This window comes from Falco peregrinus, chromosome 1 (genome assembly GCF_023634155.1).
Source record: "Falco peregrinus isolate bFalPer1 chromosome 1, bFalPer1.pri, whole genome shotgun sequence".
NCBI lineage: Eukaryota > Metazoa > Chordata > Aves > Falconiformes > Falconidae > Falco > Falco peregrinus.
In genome coordinates this window covers 92977227-92998767 of record NC_073721.1, presented here as the reverse complement: position 1 = coordinate 92998767, position 21541 = coordinate 92977227, and the positions used below count along the sequence as shown (strand labels likewise).

Genomic DNA, 21541 nt, shown 5'->3' with positions numbered 1-21541 from the left:
TGGAGTCTTGAACCGCAGCAACATGTTCCCTCTTTGATACAAACCTTCTATTTAAATGGAAAACAAAACATTTAACAGATACTAAATATATTTCAGTTTACAGAGCTTATCAAGCTGAATCTGTATTTGTTGTATTTTCCTTGCCTTTTTCATCAAATCAGTGCAGTAATAATACAGCTCTCCTAACAGAAATAGAATTAGGATTGCAATTGCCATTGTATGAATTGCTACATAAATATACAGGAATAAAAAGTGACATTTGTAGTGCAGGTAAACTGGAAGTTATACAATAGATGGAGGTTTAGCCCCTAAACCTCCACATGTGAGTACTGTTAATTATTTTGTAATAGTAGGGTTCAAGAGGCTTACTTGAAAAGGAAATGCGAAGTATATGTAGGAATTGAACAAAGGTTGCTAACATCCCTTTGCTGTTTGAAAGACTACTCCCTTTTTAGCTGAATTCTAAAAAGAAAGTCACTATGTCTTCATTTAACCTTGACTGGAAAGCCAACATGTGGTGACACTATCTATAAAGCACTGCTCATTAATTTAGTAGAGTCCCACTTAGATGTTCCTTGTTTCTCCAGACCTGTGCAATACCCTCAAGTCTCTGCAGGTGACTGTCCTTGTTCATCTCTATGCATTTGTCTTTCTGTTGCCCAAACATACCATTCTCCTAGTAGTTACAGACACAACACTGTTCAAAAGATGCCCAATGCCTTTGAAATAACAACAGCTAAAAAACCACCGCCCTCCAAACAGCAGTTCTGGTGGCAGTTGAGGAAATTCCTCTTGACTCTCATTCTCTTTCTATTTGTATCTCCCTAGAAGCTCTTTTGGAATAATTAATAAGGGCATGCTGGTTGAAGTCACTTTGATGTGGCCTGGTCAGTTTCTTTCATTGCTACTTGGCAAGGGAGAACCTTCCCTGGCCCATACTAAAAGCACTTCTTCTACAAGTACTCCTGGTCCAGTGACTTTCTGTTGACCTCTGGTAAAAGAGAGCAGTTTTGTAATGTCTCTGCAGCTTGGGAAAGGCCAGAAACTCTCCATTCCCCACCTATCTTTTCCAGGTATTCATCAGAAAACCATTAACCTAGCAAAACACTGGAAGATGCAATTTTAAGGCAATAATACTTCTCTCACAAATTTCATCAGTGCAATATGACATGTTTGCAGGTGTAGGTTGTCAGTATTTGATACCTCCGCATTCTTCTCCTCTCTATAGCGTTTTGGTAGGCTGTCCTTATGTTTCAGTCTTGTTTTCTTGTCTCAATGGCAGCCACCTGGGATGTGAACAAAAGACTGACTGACCTTGGTCAATAGCACTGCTTTACATATGGTCTGTGGCTCAGAAATCATTTGGGGTCGCGAAGGAGGACAGTCTGTGTAATGTGTCTGCCATATAAGAAATCAAACAACAGCCCTGATATGGGGACAGGTTTTACTGTTGTGCTAAATAATGATGCAGGCATTAAGAAAGAAATAATCTTGTTGAATAAAGAAAAAGATATTTCTTTACTGACAGGAATTTTCAGCATTATTTTTTTGCTAGTTACATGGTAGGATAGAAATAGAGATACATTTTAGGCCTGTTTATGATCTTGGGTTTTTACTTATAATCTCACTCATAAATAAATAAAGTTTGTAAAAAGCTTTCCATTCGGACCACTGCAGTGATTATCTGACTGGCTGTATCTACTGACAGTACACACTAGAGAACTCACAGAAAGAAATTTCATTGCCTTTGCAGTAACTTCTAAAAAGATACTGAATGTCAGAGCCTCATATAAGCACACAATCAGGCATCTGCAATATTTCTTAGCAGTTTCAGAAATCTAGAAGATCTAGAAGTACTTGTTAATCATTACTCCAAAAAAGCCATAGTCCTCAATTGCAGAGGACTTCATTACCTGGAGGATCCCCCTCCACTTTACTGTAGCTTTGCTTGCTGATTACATGCATAGAAAATAGTGGCAGCTCTTTTCAATATGCCACAAATAGAAGTGCTTTAAATAGAAGGAAAGTTCCCTTCCTTCTTGCACTCAAGAGCTCAGGCAGGGCTGCTCTGGAGGAGACAGACGTGACACTGCCTTTCATATGCCTTTCACTCTTTTTTCGTTCTGAAATAAGCCAGTCAAATATTCTGGTTGCAAATGGTCAGTTGTCCTTTGCCTATAAAAGCAATAAGGGGAAACCTATTTCTTCTTGGTGAAGCCTCTATAATGAATGTAATAAAGACCTAACTAATGAGAATCTATGTCAGTTAAACAATAATCCATCGAAATGGATGAGAAATTCTTTGTATAATTATCACAACTGCCCTACAGAGACTTAGCATACGTGTGTTCTTTATAGCACAATTCCATATGGGAAGATCAATTTTTGCTAATTTCAAGATTCTTGAGAACCTATTTTGTACAGTTTGTTCTTCTTTGAATTCTTTTGTCTCTTCAGAAAGGCCTGGTTGAGGGGGAAAAACACTTTTTAAACAACATTTGTGGTCTCTTCCTTATTTTTCAGAAATCTGGAATTTCAGTCCCTTTTAACAAGCTCTGCCTGGCATTCCGGTCCTTCCTGTTTCATTCATTAAAAATAGCAATGCAGCAGCATGAATATATCCTTTGGGATTCTGCATTAAATGCAGAGTCTTGCATCCTGGGCTAGCTTACATCTGTGTAACCCTTTTGATGTCTCTTGGCACACCACTGCAGCTGTCCCTTGTAGTAGGTATTTGAATTGATTAACACACTTGCCCCTTTTTTATTTCCCTCCTGTTCTCAGGGCTGCACCCTGAAAGATTTACTGCACTTTGGAGGGGTGAGGCACTCTGTGGATGCTCTGAGGACAACATAATTGCTGAATCAAAATCTCCCATGAGAATGTGAGCTTTGAACTTTGCTTTCAAGATTTAAATTTTCTGTTTCTCAGCATATGTATAACAGATTGTCAGAGAATAATCTCCTAATAAGATGTGTGTAGATAACCAGGGGAAGAGAGAGGAGCAGTCTTTTAAAATACTGTCTGCTAAAATTCAGACAGTAAATCTTTAGTCCAGCAAGTAATTAAACACATAAATAGTCACAAGAAGTTCACTGGGACTACTCATGCACACAGTTATGTGTATAAGCATTTACACTATTGGGATTTAGTAATGAGAATCTAATTAAACAAAACAAAAATGGTTATGAACCCAAACTGGGTTGAGTCACTGTTGGAACTGTGCTACAGCTGCCGACTAGTGCATTGTTATTCTGGACTGAAGATATAAATCAAAATTCCTTATTTCATTAGGTGTGGGTCCCAGTGTTTTATTTTGCAATATCTGGTGGCATTAACATATTTTAGGAACTATCAAAGAGAAGATTCTTAGAGGATCTGTGGTTGCTAGGAGACTGGTACTTCAGTCCTGCAAATCTTCCACACTGCAAAGAGCAAACTGGCAATAATCAGGTTTTCCTGCCAGACAGCGCTCAAACAACTGAAGTTTATGGCTTATTGTTTAAAAATTGTGATTTAACCTTAAACACATAGAATAGGAAAATCTAAGAGTTGTTTGGTTTCTCCAAGTAGGTATTTTGTATTGTATCTATGATATGCCACCCTTAAATCCTTTTCTAATCAGTTATCGGGTGTTTGATATCTAGAAACTTGGTTTCAGTGGGCTGGCAGGTTTCAGCCAGCATAGACAGTGCCGAGTTCTTTTAAGAGACTTCTGCCCTGCCCGGGCCTGCCATTTCCATCCCTGTGCACACACATAACCTGCACCCCAAGCAGCCTCAAACCAGCCCCTTTACTGCCTGCAGCCCCCTGCACCTCCGGGGCCTCCCAGCTCACAGCTACAGCAACAAGTGCATCTGTCTCCCCAGCACTGAAACGTGTCAGGATACACACACTCAGTGGCAGGGGTGCTGTTGTGTAGTCTGTGCCATGTTGACTGCATTTTCTGATTTTAACTTAAGGAAATATCCCATATCTTCTAAATCAGGGAGGTTTTGTTAACAGTGTCTGAGAGGGCACAGTAGGAATCTCAGAAATCACTGAGGACTATAATTTGAGGATCTTTAAAATCCTGTATTTATGACCCAGGAGCTATGCTAAGCACAAGAGCACATTATTTTCAGTGAAATAACACTTGTGATCAGAACTGCACACGGGGTTTGTGCTTTGCTGAATCATTGCCTTTAGTACTGTTTAAATGAGTGTAAGTTACAAAGGTGTCCACTTATGAAGTATTAGGTCTGTTTTCACATTCATGGCTTTTCAGTTGCTCAGTGGAACATCACAATACTAAACTCCAGTCTGTAGTCCACTGGACTCAACCTTTGATGGATTTTAAGCCTGATTCTGCTTAGCTGCAAATGCCCTCATTTCTCATCTTGCACCAGGATAAGTTAATGTTCTGGTCTGATCCTTCACTGTCCTCATCTAACATCACTGCCAAACTCTTTTCTCCTTCATGTAACAGTAAAGTTATATGAAAGAAAGTGTCTATTGGGACATAAGAGGCAGCAGAGACAGAAAAAGGGCAAAATCCTAGTTGAACTCAAAGTGTGGGGAACTGTCATCCTTTTTAGAAAAACGACAGCTTCCCTCAGAGTCTTCTGATAATCTTCTACTTATTCTGTAATGATTCAAACTGGTTTGTACTTATAGTTAAGCACTTTATAATTTCAATCTAAAACGTGACATTTCCATGAAATTGTATGTCCTGAACGTGGTATTTGTCCCCCAATATGGTAAGATTATATAGTAATAGTAACAACGAACATGGCTGAATCATTGACAAATTCAACATAAGCTATCTCCTCTTGCTTGCCTTGACAACTACACTATTGAATTCCAACAGGATGAAAATCTAAAAATAGTACTGCATGAAGAAAGACTGCAAGCAAAGCCACTAGATAATAGAGGCTCAATGCTCCTGTGAAATGTGACACGTGCAAAAGCCAGATGTAATTTTAACAATACAGCTTCCTTTTCGACAAAGGAATCTCCAGAGTCTGATTTAATGTCTCCACAGTAAAGCCTAACAATTCCACGTTTTGTGTAGGAGTAAGAACAGACTTCTTTAAACTCACAGAAAAGAACCCCTGAGAAGAATGCTAATGCACAGCGCAGTGAATATCAAAAGATAAGACCTCTTACAACCCTTCAGCAATTAAGACACCATCCAAGTCCAGTGTAGAAGTCACCTTAAAGTTATTACAATGATACAACTGGACTCAGCAATGCTGACAGAGACCAGCTTTGCAGAAACAAAAATCACTACAGCTTAAGAAATATTTTCCTTATTTACTAGACAATATTAGAGTATGAATCTGGCTGGCTCTTATGCAAGAATGCTGAGAGGAGCAGGCAAAAGGAGCTTTTCTTACTCTCATTGCCTGTCTAAAAAAAGGTGAAGAAAAAGGTAGATTAAGTAGTTAGAAAATGAGCTGAAGACTTGGGAGAGTAAGGTTCAAGTTTCTTCTGCTTTTCAACATCACTGTCCAGCTTTGGGACTCCCTTAAGAAACCCAAGCTCTCTGTAAAATAGGTATCTTTCTAAGGCCTATCTTATCTTACAGATTGACTTGATGGTAATTAATATTCACCATCTGGAGCCTGTCAGTGAGTTATCCACATAAATACATCTACATGTTATATAGATATATATTCTGAATATAAAATGGTCCCTTGTCATCGTTTGACCTCCAGGTAGACAGCAGAAGACACTTTATAGCTGTAACAGCAAAGGACTGAGCCATGCAACTTTTAAAGCTGGTTTTACAGATGCATATTTTTGTACACACCCTATAATCACTGAGGGTTCAAATGTAGCATAGGTTTTGCACTGGTGTCTTGTGGTAAAAAGAAAATCAGCATCAACCAGCAGCACTTCTAGGAATATGATCTCCTCTTTTCTTCCCCCTGTTTATGTTTTCCTTGCACATAAGCCAAAGTGGTGACTAGAACCAGTTCCTTTGATTCAAGTAACATCCTAACATCCTGATTCCCTTCTAGTCTGTGGTGGGTTTGGGGAGATTTTGGGGTTTTGTTTTTGGTTGTTTTTTTTTTTTTTAATCTCCTCCATAATATTATTAGGAAGATCCCATTCCTTTGGTGAAAAGAGAATGGTTTGAAGGAGGAAGATCAAAGATCTCCTTAATAATATTCTCTGGCCTCATTCTTTATTGCTTAAGTAAAGTTCTCCTAAACAATTACAGTCACAAATCCAATGATCTATCATAGGCCATGACTTTTTATTCACTGAGATAACCATTGTTCCAGAAATAGATATAGCTGGTATGACTTTGAAGCACCACACATGTTGGTTGGAAATGGGATAAAAAATAAGGTGAATCAATAAACAGATATTGTTTTCCACCAGTGCTGCGTGACAAGAGAAGTGAAGGCTTTGAAGTTTGGCTTTCTTTTCAAGGAAATATCTGTGACATTGTCTGGGTATATTGCTCCACCTTGTTTATTTTACTCTTCCCTCACCTCAGACAAGTTTGTAAGTGACAAAAGGCACAAACACAAATGTCCTATTTCTAGAAGACTCACTCAACTCCCCGGTGCATGGGTCCCAGAGAAGCAATGGTGCCTTAGGAACTGACTCATATTGAAAGCAGTAAAGCAGAGAGCAAATTCCATTTGTTGGAAGAAATGTTTATGCTGGTTTATGTTGTACTTTCTTTTTGGGGGAGCAGTCACAGTCAGAAGAGTCAGAAATGACCATGAAAAGTGTCTAGCCTGTCCTCCCGCCCCAAGACAGGAAAGCTGTATGTAAAACCTTCCAAACTTTATGGGAAATCCCACAGCTATTATGGGCAATCCCCTCAGTATATAACTATCTCCATGATTAAAACAGCCGCTTAACATTTTCTTTAAATCTTTAGGCTTTGCTTTGAGCCCGTTGCTTCCTATCCAGTCCACACTGAACATGGAAAATGGCTGATTTTCTTTCTCTTTACAGCCATCTTTTTCCTGCTTGGAAACAACTATCTTTACTCATTTCAGTCTTGGTTTTGCTAGGAGGAGTTTTCTAGGTGTCTTAGCATTTCTGGTTGCTTTCCTATAGGAGTGGTGCTGAAAACAGGGCACAAAGCTAGTGACCACAGTAAGAAAAATAAAAGGTGAAGCTTTATTTAACAGGACCACAGATGATTACTCCTATTACCTAGTTAGTCGTAGACATAGTCAGCAGAAAATGCATGTTGTGTAACAGAGAGTTCTACAAGTGTAGGATGTAGGAATTTTGCAGTTCTGCTCCCCCTCTGATCTCCCCCACTTCCTGTTGCCAACATTCACAAACAAAACATCTCCAGTATGTAGAGACATATGTAGAGATACAAAGATGCAAACACAGAAATTCATAGGATCAGCTATGTCAGAATTCATGCGCCATTCTGGGTAATGATGACCCAAGCTTTGGTTCCACTCAGCACACGGCTGTCCTTTACCAGCCAGGACTCAGTGCACCAGGATATTGCAGTTACTCCTGACTGTCTCGATATCACTCTATATTAGCTATTGACAAACAGGAGCTTTTTAAATGGCAACTGCCGTGGCTAAATATTTTAATGTAATGTCTGTAATTACAGTTACCAATGTCTGTGATACAGATGCCCACATAAGTATACTAGCGACATACAGTCAGCAGTGCCATGTATTAGTTTAGGAGATACAGAATCCGTTTGTCAATAGATTGCTTTTTCCTCTGGCTCCTTAGTCTCTACTCACTTACGATACTTACAGTTATACTGTAGCTGGTGGGGTCACACTGGAGCCAAGGTAGCTGGAAGTGAAGTATACAGAGGGTCTCTTGGACAAGCAGCATGGATTCACCTCACTATTTTAACCTTTTGTAATTCTACAGCATCACACGATGCTGAACAACTGTAAAGAAAATATAGTTCATCAATCTATTCTCACAAGACAAAAGTGAGGCTGTGCCTCTGCATCATATAGGAAACAAAAATACTGCACGTATCTGTCTCTATTGTAGTCGGTCAGCTTGTCAGGGAAAGGCTTTCCTCTTCATATGTGAAGTCTGTACAGCTCTAAGCACCATGGATCCTCATCTCTGCTGATGGCTACAAGGAGTATTTTAATACAAAGAAACACTTTAATCCCATTAGTTACATGCATAGGTTCAAATCATCTGGTTGAGAAAAAGCATACTGAACAATTCAAGCGGAGCCTGAACTCTCATTTTAAGGCAGGAAGCCCGTTTTCGACAGCCTTTGTTCAGGTTTCACTGGATGGTTTGCCAAACAACATAAAGAGAAGGTGTGGGTTCTTTAGGGACTGTTTTTTTAAGAGGGACTATGGCATTTCATGCTAGCTGAGAGTACTGGGTATGACAGAAATCAGCTTGACTCACTGAAACAGCCATTTAAGAGCAGACCCTCTAGTGGTATAAATCAGCAAGGCTTGACTTCACTGGGGCTCTGCTAATTTACCCCTGTTGGGAATCTGGCTCTGAGACTTTACAGAGTGAAAATGAAACTAAGCAAGCAAGACAATGATCCTAAAATATTAGGAAATAAACCAGCTTGAGAATACTATGTTTTCCCAAGCATGTGAAAGAGAAGCCTGTAGGTTACAGTTTCAATTTAATGTGTGGTTATTTGATACATGTTCATGCATGTAGTGTGTACCATCGAGGACTTAACCTATCGTGAAAAAAATTTCTGAAATTTCTTTTTGTCTTTTTTCTGTTGTGGTTATTCCCCAGTCTCTTTCAGCCAAAATTTCAGTGAGGTTGGATCTTGCTAAGGGTTTTAAAAAGACTACTGTTGAAAAGACCTTCAAACATACAGACAGAAAAATAAAAAAAAGAAGGAAGACTTAGTGTACTCTGAAGACATGGTCCAGTTATTAAAGGAATATTTTGCCTCATCTTTCAGTAAGAATGACAGTGAACGTGGGAGTAATTGTAGGTTATCTTATTAAGAATGAGGAAGGTTTAACAAACTACCATAAATAAGGCAGGATCAAACTGAGCCTTTTCACTCTGGTAATATCAGGAATCCCGCAGTAATCCCCAGACCAAAATCCTGATCAATTGACACATGAAGCAGCAAGCTCAGAAGCAAACCTTTTCACCATGTACATTGGTTCAAAAGTTATGTTCTAACTGGTAAAGAGAAAATGTAACATGAAGTGGAGCCCAGGCTTATGTTAAAGCAAGCTGAGAAATCAAAGATGCATAGAAGTAGCATAAAACACAACAGTTTCAGCAAAAGTATCATTTTGTTAAAAGAACCGATTTCATACTCCAGGAACCTGTCCTGATCTATCTAGATTTGCATGAAGCAGTTAATAAAGTGCTGATATAATGGAGAGTAATTCAAGATTATTAACCTGAATGAAAACTGTATTTAAAAAAAAAAAAAAAAAAAAGGTAGCATGTTAAAAAGGAAGTCTGTCAGGTTGGGGAGAGGTTATTGAAACTTTGGAAGAAGTTTTTGGACACACTGCAAATACTTATTAGTGACACTGAGCCAATAACAGGTTTGCCTAAATGATAACGGTGTTTGGAGGTATTGAAAACAATTAGCAAGCTCATAAAAGAACTGCTTTATTTATAAGCAGGATAGTGGAAACAGGATGAAATTTAACAGAAAGCCATCAACATAAAGACTTCATGTTGTGGAGCTCATCATTTGGAGGCAGCAGAGAAATGGAGATCTAGGTGTACTGTTAGACTGTAGAACAGCTATGAGCCTCCAGTGTGACAGAACCACAATCTGAGACAAGCCTAAGATGCACTGCAGATTTATTTTCTTTAGAGTCACTGAAGCATTCATATTATTATACAAGGTATTGCCAAGGTGTTTTGTGCATGATATACAGCTCTGTTCACCAACTTTCAAACCAGATTTAAGTTAATTTGGAATAGATCCAGAGAAGGGATACTGAAATGACTGAGGGAAAGGAGTATAACCTTCTGAGAGCAGTCAAAGAATCACATCTTGGCTTTGCTCTCGAATAAGACATCTCTTCATAAATGCAAACGGGAATTTAGAAACAGGGCAGGAGTAATAAGCTTTAAAGATAAAATTGGTACAAGATCAGAGATCAATTGGTCATACAAAATTTAACATGATTTAACAATAAATCACCCTCTGATTTCAGCCAGTTTAGTAGTGTTTGGGAACATAACAAGGAAAAAAAAAACCCAAAACTGTTTCAAGATGGATCCCAGCAGCTTTATGGACATTGTATGACAAAGTGGGGATGCACATTCAGATGTGGTGTGAAAATTGTGGGTGCTGAACTTAGTCACCTACTCTAAGAATTAAAAAGACAATTTATCTGTTTCTTCACTAAGTTGGGTCTATTTATGCAATATCTTTGTTGTATGTATTTAGTCCCAAACATCTGAGCTTCTATTTATCACCTAATGTGGCAGCGGAGGATTTCTTCTTTCACCCCAAGAAGCATCAGAAGTTGGTCCCAGATAGGGAGGGAGTGCTGGGAAAGTGCAGTGCTGCTCTTGGGGGTGTTGAGAGATTTGGTGTGTGTTACCTGTGGTTACTTATGTCTAAACTGGTAGATGCTTTTCCTCAGGTTAGACATGCAAAAACCCCACAGCTTAATGAAACCCTCCCACTTTTTCTAGCGTGTGTGATGTTCCTCTTTCCAGAGGAAAATGTTCAATGGTGAACAAGTTCTTTAGTATTGCAGGAATATAGGATGTTAGTCTTGATCTCTTCTGCCTTTTTCCTTCAGTGTTAAGCCTCTTCACCTGCTCTATATTAACTGTCTTCAGATGGTCTCAGAATAGTGGAGGTGTTCTGTGGCCTGTGGTGTGGAGGTATGCTTGGAGGAGGCACTTTCTGAACAAAATATCTCTTATAGTGGCAACTGTGGAGAACTGGACTCAATTTTCTTTATATCTACGTGACAATTTCAAGCAAGAGTTCTACAGAAAGATTCTTCTTTCATAAACATCTATTAGATACATTCAATACATGAAGTCAAATCGAATGCAGCCAGACACCTCCCTCCAGCTCTATTAAATTTTCTATAGATTAATTTTTTGTCTTTCTTCAGGCATAACTTGAGTGGTACTTTAAAGCCTATACAAAGAACTCTCTAAAAAATTATTAAGACTCTAATTAAAGATTGATCCTATCAAATTATGTAGTCTGTAAATTTTATTACATCAAATCTTTTACTCTTGTACCCTATAGGAAAAAAAAAAACCAAACCAACAAACCAAAACGGGAAATGGCCACAGTGGTTCCTATTAATAAAACTTCAGTACAACTGCAAGCACAAAAGAAGTGCTGAAGTGAAAAACATGTGACTGAAAATATGGCAGTTTACAAATATGCCAGAAGTCCAGAGGACTTTAGTTGTGACCGAACTCTCATTTACAGGTCTCCTCACCACAGAAATAAAAGCAACTCCCACAATACTAAACAAGTCAGAGTAATAACAGAACTAAATGAGCAGCAGTAACTTCCCGCTACTCTTTCTTTTCTCATACATTCAGTAGCAAATAGCCAACATGCCAAGCCAAAGTCCACTGAACCCAATGGGAAGGCTGGTAAGCACAGAGCCAGGCTCTGGGTCCTGTCCTCTCCTCTAAAATAAAACATCTCTTTCCAAGAAAACAAAAAATAATAATAAAAAAAAATTAAAAAAGGATGTCACCTCCAGGTATTCCTCCTTTTTCATACATACATTGTGAAGATGCAGAAGGATGAAAATTGACCTCGAGATCTTAGGGGAAGAAGATTTCATTAGACATCTGCAAGAAATCTCATGACTGCTTGTCCTTCAGAAAATGGTAATACAGTAAAGGAAATAAAACATAAGCCACCAACACAGTCACCGTGTGAATTGAATAGAATGATAGACCAACTGTCAGTATGACTTACTATTTTATTTAAAAAGGTTTCGGTTCAATAATCAACATTATAAACACTGAACATCTAACAAAAAAACCCCAAATAACTGGATCACTATTTTAAGTTCTGTGTATGTCAATGACCAAGAATGTTCTGCCACTGTATTAAGGTTGTTTGACTCATTAATCAAGCATGGGGAGACAAAAAATTAGGGAATCAGTATTTTTTATTCATACTGCTGACTGGAAAACAACTCAGAGGTTGTCATGCTGTCTGAAAAACAGTAACCACATTCCAGAGGGAAAAAAATCCACAGTAACGGGTTTCCATTAACAGCATCCCTGCTTTCGTTCAAGCCAGCAAATGACTTTGTTCTCAAAGAATATCAAAGAATATCAGCTTGCAACCTAGAATAAGTGCGGGGGTATGTAGAGGGGTGTGCAACATAAAAAATAAAAGACAACTGATTTTCCTTTTGAATACCTGCTCCAAAATGGAGACTTTTAAATGCTCAGCACTTCCAGAAAAGGAGAGTCTTGACAGTTGTTCTGCATTTTACACTTGCTTTCTTAAAAAACTTGGAAACAAGTCAAGTTGCTACCAGTACTCTTAGGCCTTGCCTGAAAATGCTTCCAGGAAAAGTTGCCACACCAAGTACTCCTGTAAAAAGGAAAATCTTCATACCAGTCTCAGTATCTTAAGTAGGATACTCTGTATGAAAATGTAGTATATTGAATTACTGAGGCCAACCTTTTTGTTAAAAGCAAATATTGCTGAAGCACTTGAAATTAATCAATCCAGCAGCAAGGCGGCAACTTATGAAAGACATACCATAAAGGACATTATCATACCAACTTTTACTTCATTTTTTATGCTTGAAATAGGTCCCACAAGACTTTCAGGACAGGATTGGTCCTATAAATGGCCAATTCAGAGCTGTTTTGAATATATTTTTTAGAATCATTTCAGTAGGATATTTTAGATAGGAACCTTTATAGAGAGCAGTGGGAGGATGATGTTAACCTCTAAACTTCCACAGGCTATATCAATGGCAGGGATCTGGCTAAGAAAGAGCAATTTTGCCTTAGTAAAAAAGTCACCTTGCGAAAACAGAGCTGTTTCAGAAAACCACAGATTTTTAAAATAATTTTGAGTTGCTCAGGCTTTTTTGGAGAGGAAAAAGTAATAAAAGAAAAAAAAATAAAATGGAAGAAGAAGAGAAAGAAAAGAGAAGAAAAGGATGAAAAAAGGTCCATTCTAAAGAACAGAATGATCTGAAAAAATAAGCTGCTTGGGATGAAAGGCACATTTCTACAGATGCTGCTATTGTCTTTGTTTTCAGCATCTCAAGTTCCTATATGTTCATTTGACTCTCTAGCCTGAAAGCTAGGGCGTTGCCCTGAAGAACATGCAGGCTCTAGTCCTTTAGTGTGCTCCTACTTACTTACTAGAAGTGGATCCCCACCAAAAGAAGTTATGTTGCAGTGCCACAGCCCAGAAAGGACTCTGACCTGGGACAGAGCATCCTCCCCAAGAAGGATTCAGCTGAACCCATTGCTCCCACCTCAGAGAGGAGCCCTCTTCACTGCACAGGCTGTCAGGGAAAGGCAGAAGGGAACATCCCCAACTGCCCGAAGGGAAATTGACCGTGCTACATGAAAAAAACAGGTCTTACTGTGAGGATGTTAAAAAAGCACCCTACCATCAAAAAAATTAAAAATAAAGGGTGTGTGGGTGTCTGTGTGTGTGTGCGGCAAAGAAGGTGAGTAGCTCATACAGAAGTAATAGCAGCTTGGTTTACTTTACTGGTTTGTTTTGGTGTCAGGCTTTTGCTGTGCTTTTTTCCCCACTAATTTCCTGTCGGGATTGGCAGCCAATGACTCACCTGCATTCATAGATGAGTATAGCCAGAAAGCCAGCCCACAGCTTCTCTTCTCCATCCTGCACTTTAATCACACGAAACAACCCCCACCCCAACCCAGTGAGCACAGCAATATCCAAAACACTAGGCACAAGCAAGGCCAGGTCGTTTCCCCTTATGCCTGTAGGTACTGCCATAACAGAAGGACTGAAATCAGTCTAAGTATTCTTTCTTCATGGGTGACTCCCACAGTTCAAGGCAAAGCAACAGTGAGTGGTCCCAGAGAGAACTATGCCCAGTCTCCCCAAAAAGACAGAAACATGATGATTAGGGCAGTTTTTGAGAGTTCATCTCCAGAAAGCCAAACTGGCAAGCCCATGGAACTGCCAGTAACCTCCCATGCCCAGGGAAAAAGCCCCTGTGGTTCATTTTCTGGTCAGCAATGTTTGAACTATTTCCTGTATACTACAGAATATCCATGGATAGACACAAATTAGAGAAAGCAATTATGGGTCCCTAGGTTAGGGGTTTTAATCTCAAAATCTGGGATTTAGCATGGGCAACCCTGTGCTTCCAACAGACATGCAGGGACCACGTAAGCACGTATGGACATGCGCTACTGGGAAGCTAAGGAGGGCTTTTCCTGCGGCTGGCTTGTGTACCAAGTTATGGTGGATGCCTAAAATCCTTAACATATGTCAACAGAAATTACCACACAAACATCCCCCTGACTAACTACTTATCTAACGGGCAAATCAAAAGTAAATGAGAAGCAGCCAAGGAAGATGAGTGACCCAATGAAAAACCAACAATTTGTCATTCAGGGTGTTTTATTAGGCAGTTTGACAAATTTCCTGCTGGTTAACTGATTAAATTTAAATTTCCCTATTTTTAATCTTTAATTTATTTCATACTAAAATATGATTGTTAGCCATTAATCAACAAGGTTTTAAGTGTTCATGATTAATGGACAATACCTTCAGTATAAATAAGAGATTCTGTGATTCTGGGATTTATCTGGCTCTGGAGATTGCAGGATTGCTCCAAGTGCTCATTCCTTAGTTACAACAAAGTGGGACCAGGCAGACTGATGAGATTCTGTGCCGGCGGTGTGATAAAATGAAATGGAAGCAGCTATTAAGGACCTGCACGAGATAATGATGAAAAGGAAACCGAAGGGTTAACAAGACTATGCTTTCGATATAAGTAATGTCAGAGAGATTAATGAGTCTCTGCGCTATAGATAAGTAGGGATTTACAACATCTGTACGATAAAAAGAAACCAGGGGGATTAATGAAATGACCGCCTATGGCTCCTGGGGGGGTATATGAAGATTCGGGACTCCAGGAGTGCCGAGCCGCTGGCAAAGGGTTAAGGGGAGCCCGGCTGCAGCTGCGGGCAGAGGGACCCCGGGAGTTCCCGGAGTTGTAAAGCCACAGCCCGGGCGAGCAGCCGCGAGAGGGTTAACGAAAAGCCTCCGTGTATTGAGATGCTAATTGTCAAGATAGTGTATTACTTGAGGAAAGTAATTTGATTACTCGAAACTCCCACTGAGGAGGCAAGCTTGTGTCCCTTCCATCTGTCGGGCTCGGGGAACGATGATGAATTGAACTCAGAATTCACAAGTGATGAAGTCACTGTCACTCCCCAGCCAGCGCAGCACTGCTGCCATGCCCACCGCGCCGAGGGGCACCGCATTTCAACTTTTCCTCTGAAACCCAGGAGGCACAGTAACCTGTTACTTGCTGCTGCTTGCTTGCTTTTTTTTTTTTTTTTTTTTTCCTCCCCGTTTTCTGCCTCAGCGCTACAACTGAGTCATTCTGTTGCCCATGGCTTGTGGGTATACAGTGCTCCTGCAGCGTGCTGCATTATTCCCCAGTTCATCTGTCAATGTTATTTTCGGCTAATGCAGATGTGGGGTTCGCTTATCGTCGCTTTGTAGACACTTGTCGAAAACCATTTGGAAAGCCTTAACTATGCATAAATCTGCAGAGTGAATGTTTTCTTTCATTCACTTGCTCCTATTATTTGATTTCTTGTAGGCCTCTGCGGCAGACATGGAGAAAATAAGGTAAGTGAGACAGTTTATTTACATCTCATTACAGAGGAGAAATGTTCTGTTGCACAATGGACGATACAGGCTCTTGGAAAATATTTTGCTTAATACGATCAGTGTAAAACACTGGATTGCATGATGATGCAAGGGAAGCAGTGTTTTAGAGACAAAAGAAGAGGAATGTGGATATGCTAGTAAATCTGTTATGCAGGGATGTCAATTCAGAAAGGATGTTTTACACACAAAGATGTTTTATTGCCAGATGCAGAGGATATTTGATTATATAAATGTTGTAGTCACTTGTCCATTTACTGCAAGAGCCTGCCATTCCATTTAATGAGGAAAGTGGATCAATAATTCATGAAAAAGCTGAAGAAAATATAGGCTTGACTTCAAAGCATCTAATTACTATGGTTTGTTTCAATATAATGCTGTAACATTGGTGTTCGATTTTTGTTTTATATTATATAGCAGCCAGATAAATCTTGTCTCCTCTGTGTTTAAAATGTTGTCGTACTGTACCAGTTTCTCAGCACATCTCTCTGCTTTAAGCAAAAGGAGATGGCTTTTATAAACATAAGTTTTCCATCTCATGTCTGAGTGCAAGTCTGCTTTGGGGGATATTGCTTTTATGTATGTTGTTAAAGAAAAAAGAAAGCATTCTAGCCCTTTTAAAAAATAATAAAATCCTGTCTGTCAATAAAATCCCCAGGTATTATCAAAACTATAGGTAAAAGTTGAACTTTTAACTACCCTTTAAATACTTTTTGGATCTTATTTTAATTACCCAAAACGCTGGCCATGCTTTTATTTGGTTTTATTGGACAAGCCCAAATTCCTTCTCCGAACCTGGTGACTCAGTTTGGTTAGTGACAACTGTTGTCCAAGCACAACTTTTCAGATTCCTCGAATTTGCAACAGCTGTCCTGAGTTATTAGAAATGCAGAAAAGTTCTAAAATACTAAAAATAACTGCAGAAGAAGTGGCAAACATGAAAGAATAGAGATTTGACCGAGTGTTTAATGAATTCTGGGATGGAAACGGAATCCTGATTTTCATTTGAGGAGAAGGTTAAGTCTCTTCCAGTGGACTTGAAGATGCTTGTCCGACAGTTCCTGATAGAATTTATTTATAAAATGCCTCAGTTGTACATTTTTTGTAGTCTTATGACAATGAAAGTACTATAACTTTAGAGCAAAAGTAAACCAACCCTGTGTGATGTATTATGGTTTTGCATATATAGAAGCACTGTAATGTTAAAGCTGGGAGTTTTTCCTGAGTAATGACTGAGGAGGTACCTCGGTACACGGTCCTGCGTTTAGTAAAAATTCCAAACAAGATCACCTATGGTATATGCACACTCACATCATGAATTACTCTCTTAGAAGATGCAAGCAAATATATATTTATATGTTTGCTTGGTAAGCATGTGTGCACAAACACAATACAATACTTGTAATACTTTCCTGAGCATGCCTTGATCTCTGCTTTTAGTAGACAGGTTCTTGCCACATTTGCAATAACGGTCTGCAGAGCCCAGGAGAGTGAGTTCCAGAATGTATTGAGAAAAGAAAGAATTTTCTATGACAAGAGTAAACAACGATAAAGCTCTGTTTGCCTAGCACCCTGATCTGCAGCTGTCAGGGATGCAGCAGTCCCTACCTCAGCACTCCTTGATCACCCTGCAGATGGAAAAGCCCATACTGCCTTGCTGAAGGAAGTGGGAGTTTAGTTATTAACTCCAACAAGAGAAGGGTCAGACTGTGTCGGGAGTTTTTTGTTTTCTGTTTACGAGTCTTGTGTGTAAAAGTTGCTTCTGACAGGTGACTGTCCCCATCACCCAAGCCGGTGCAAGGGCTCCCTGTGCCCCTGAGGGGAGCAATGAGCTGGGCTGGGGGAGCACTGGCCAGACCAGTGCCAAAGCTGCACGGCTCCACCCAGAACTTCTCTAGGCTCCCTGTCTATAGTCATCCTCTTGGATGGGAACTGACAGAACCCTCAGCAGTTTAAGTAATCAAATCTGGAGTCTATTTTAAATACCTGGTGAACCCACAGACCTGAGAGAATTAGATTTTTCCTAAATCTATCCAAGTCTGGCATCTAGGTAAAAAACAAATTACCTTGTCTTTGAAGCCCCGGGGCTTCAGAGAGGCCAGGAAGAGAGAGAGCCTGAAGCTAGGGGGAAGGAAGAAATAAACAAGAGGGAAAAGGGCAGGCCAGGAGGAAAGAGGTATTTTCTGTTACATGTAGAAAGCAGTGTAGCATCACAAGAAAAGCCATTCCCACACAATACTTGAATTTGTTCTGCCTTGTCCCCTGGGCCCAGCTCCTTCCTCACTTTTTTTTGCAGCCGGCTGAGGACATGCCATCCCAGATCAGCTGGGATGGTGTTGGCCTGAGGACCAGAGGGTGAGCTGGTGTGCACAAAGGGTACAAAGGTCCTGCAAAAGGGAGGAGAAGGGGGTCTGGAATTAGCAAAGAGAAAGCAAACCAAAGGCTTGTTAGAGAAACAGGAGAAGAGAAACAAGGTGGATATCCACAGGACAACCTGCGAAGCCAGACTGAAGATCCTAACGATCAGAGAAATCCAGGTTTGCACTCCACAGTGCACTTCAAGATAAGAAAGTCTTTTAAATATGAAGAACAGGTGCAGAGAATCACACTTTACAGAGGAGCTGCTTCACACTGACAGTCCTTGGGAGCCCCCAGGGCCAAACATTTTAAAGGCAGCAGCTCTGGAAATCTTTGGGTGAGCTCTGCACTTTCTCCAGCCCAGTGTATCTGAGGCACCCCCAAAGACTGGAGTGGGCAGGCCTGTTCAGGCAAGAGGGGCAAATGCAGGAGCCTGCAAAACTGATCTACTGGTGACCCATGCTTTATTCAGCCCCAGATCCACTGAGCCAGGGCAGCACAAGAAACAGTGCAGTGAAATAGCACATGGCATAGTGTTACATTCCTTCACTCAAAATCTAGCTGGAAAGTTGCAATTCATCTCACGTAACGCAGTAATCATTCCCCTTGCAGACCAAGGAGCTGCTGTGACCTGCAATGTCAAATTCTGTCCTTTTCAGCAGGGGCTTGCCGTGACAGCATTACAGGTGGAAAGAGCAGTAGGGAGCAGAGGTGGGACGTTATCAATGTTTAGCCGGACACAGGAATGACTTCCTCTAGAAGTGGAAACATGCTATTTTGTGCTAAAACTTCAACTAGAAGAGTCAGTTGCTGCAATGAAGTCTTCACACTGTGAACAATTCTTAGCAGTACATAGTGTTTATAACATCTCAAGGTACCAATATATTAGGCAGGCTAACTACTAATCACAAACCTCTTGAGGATCTGCACTTATGTAGGTTGGCTGTGTATGGTTATACAGTCACTTTAAACATTAATTACTTCTGACTGCAACCTTTTAAATACAGTTTTTTTGGATCTGGTTCTTTTTCATGTCTATAAACAAGGACTGAAAATCTTAAAGTAAATTTCAAATATACCTATACTACCTTATTTTGACTCGTAACAGTGTGCTCTCTTTGGTGCATGTATTCAAGAGAAGCACATGCCTTCCAAGTCTGAGGCCTTGCAGATCTGTGGTGGCTGGCACAAAAAATTGTGAGTATTCTCAAAACTGCTCCTTTGAGTCAGATTCAGATTGAATCCATAGCATGGCTAGATGTGCAAACAAAAGACCAGTTCCACCGCAGCTCCTGTACAAACTCCTGGCAGATTTTTCTTTGCTTCCATTTAATCCTCCTTGAAATGTAGGTTATAACACTCAACCTTTCAAGTGAAAATGATATAAAGTTTGGCATAAGCAATCCCCAGATATATTTTTGTACACAAATATTGACCAGATTCTCAGTATTTCTTACACTGGAGAGTATCTCACTCCACAGGAAGTGCCAGTTAAAGTGACAGATATTGTTCAAGAAAATCTTTTTCCTTTTTTTTTAAATACTCTCCTAAAATATCAGTGACAACTCAGAAACTCTATAAATCAATATTCTTAGTTCTGAGCTTTCAAGATCCACAATAGGCTGAACTGTGTATCTGAAAGTACATAAAACAGGACACATCATCACCACCAGCAACTGCCAGGATCACATGATTAGTGTCTGTAAGGAGGCTGACTTTCTACTTTGCAATGTAACCATGGTATTCCCCAGCTGAGGATTACTTTATTTTGGTAGCGTGGCTAGTGGCACTTTACTAATCATCCAGGGATCTATGGTAAAACTGATCCATGTCACAAGGAACCTGTAAGACATCACCTTCATTTCATTGTAGTCCTTGTTTCAGAACATACGAAAGCCAAGTGATTTGTTTGGCATACACAGCTGGTAGTAAGTCAGCAGCTCGATCCAAGTCTCTTGAATTTTCAGACTTGGACTTTTCTCAAGCATGTCTGAGTTCATCTGCAGTAAGGAAGGAATACCAGTTTCTTTAAAAGGAACATCAGAGGCACATGCTGTCTTAGGGAAAAGCTTCTGTGGTAGTTTACTGAAAATGGGAATGTCTTCCTAAATGCCCACTAGATCATGCTGTCTTCCTTGCACTTGGTATAAATATAGCCCTCTTCATATGCTAATGAACACGCTGCAATTTCCTGCCATCCCCACCTTATCCTTGTTCCTTCTCTCAGCCTGTATCTACATTAATTTTACCACAGTTACTTGAACACCAGGAGATGACTTTTTCCAGAAAGTTAACCAACAAACATGGTTTACTTTACCCTATGTCTTGCCTTTACATCCACAGCTGATATGCTGGGAGCCACTGCTTTGCACAGAGACACGATGCCACCAGACAGCAGCAGGGCTGTGCAAGCAGCAACTCAGCACCTGCTCAGCGTTGTCTGCAACCTCTGTCTGATGCTGGGACTTGAAATCCCAGCCGAGGACACAAGCAAAGAGATGGCATAGGACAAGCTCAGAAGAAATAGAGCATAGGGAAATACTGGTGTGAAAGGGCCATGAGTTTGGGGTCATTAGAGGTTTTGGTAGAAAAGTCACCTAGCTGGGTGAATGTTCGGTCCATTATGAGAGGGGGAGGAAAAAAGAAAAGGAAAAGACAGCTGCCTAACTTCTATTCAAACAAGTAGAGCAGGTTTTCATTTTTCTCTGCTTTGCAAAATGTTTTTATCTCCCAGGCAGTCTCAGCAGCAGTGACAGCCCTGCAGTGCTGTTTTCAGCGTATCTAGTTTGTTCATGCTGCCATCCAAGGTGTAACTGCAGCACAAGGAAACCACACATCTCTCCCTGCCCCACAGGAGTATGCTCAGCTTTAAGTTTGGTGGTTGTCAACCATAGCAATGGGGAGCAATGGACACATAAGGGTATATTCACAGCCCACAGGAGAACTGTAGCCCTGGAACTGGGATCAGCTGGGGCACAGAGCCATGCTAATCTACCTATACTAGCATCTCTGAGAATTTTATTAATGTTGTCAGGGGCACAGTATGCTTGTGTAGCTCATACTGAAGTCCATCACACTTCATTTCCACTATTACTGTTACTCATGCCAGTCAGTCAAATCAGCTCTACTGCAGCTGAGGCAGGAGTGTTCCTGTCCTGTTGTCCTACAATCCTGTGCCTTGAACTGCTGTTTGCTGCTTGGAAAAGTGATCTAAAAGGCAGTGATGCTGGTATGGAAGGAATCATCTCCAGTCACCTGCTGTAAAAAGTGTTGTGTTATAATATCTTTTAGTTCTAGAAAAATACTGAGTAAAAATGTTCAACAAACAAGAAACATGACAGGAACAGAGGGCAGAACAGA

General features: G+C 40.2%; 1 protein-coding gene across 2 annotated transcripts in view; it reads left to right on the top strand.

Annotated features, from left to right (window-relative positions):
• BEGAIN (brain enriched guanylate kinase associated) overlaps window positions 1-21541 on the top strand; it is a 155816-nt gene that overhangs the window by 20441 nt on the left and 113834 nt on the right. For both annotated transcript variants that reach the window (XM_027777109.2, XM_027777108.2), the window contains exon 2: window positions 15756-15784. In XM_027777109.2, the coding sequence (XP_027632910.1) occupies window positions 15756-15784 (29 nt within the window). The remainder of the gene's footprint in view (window positions 1-15755; window positions 15785-21541) is intronic.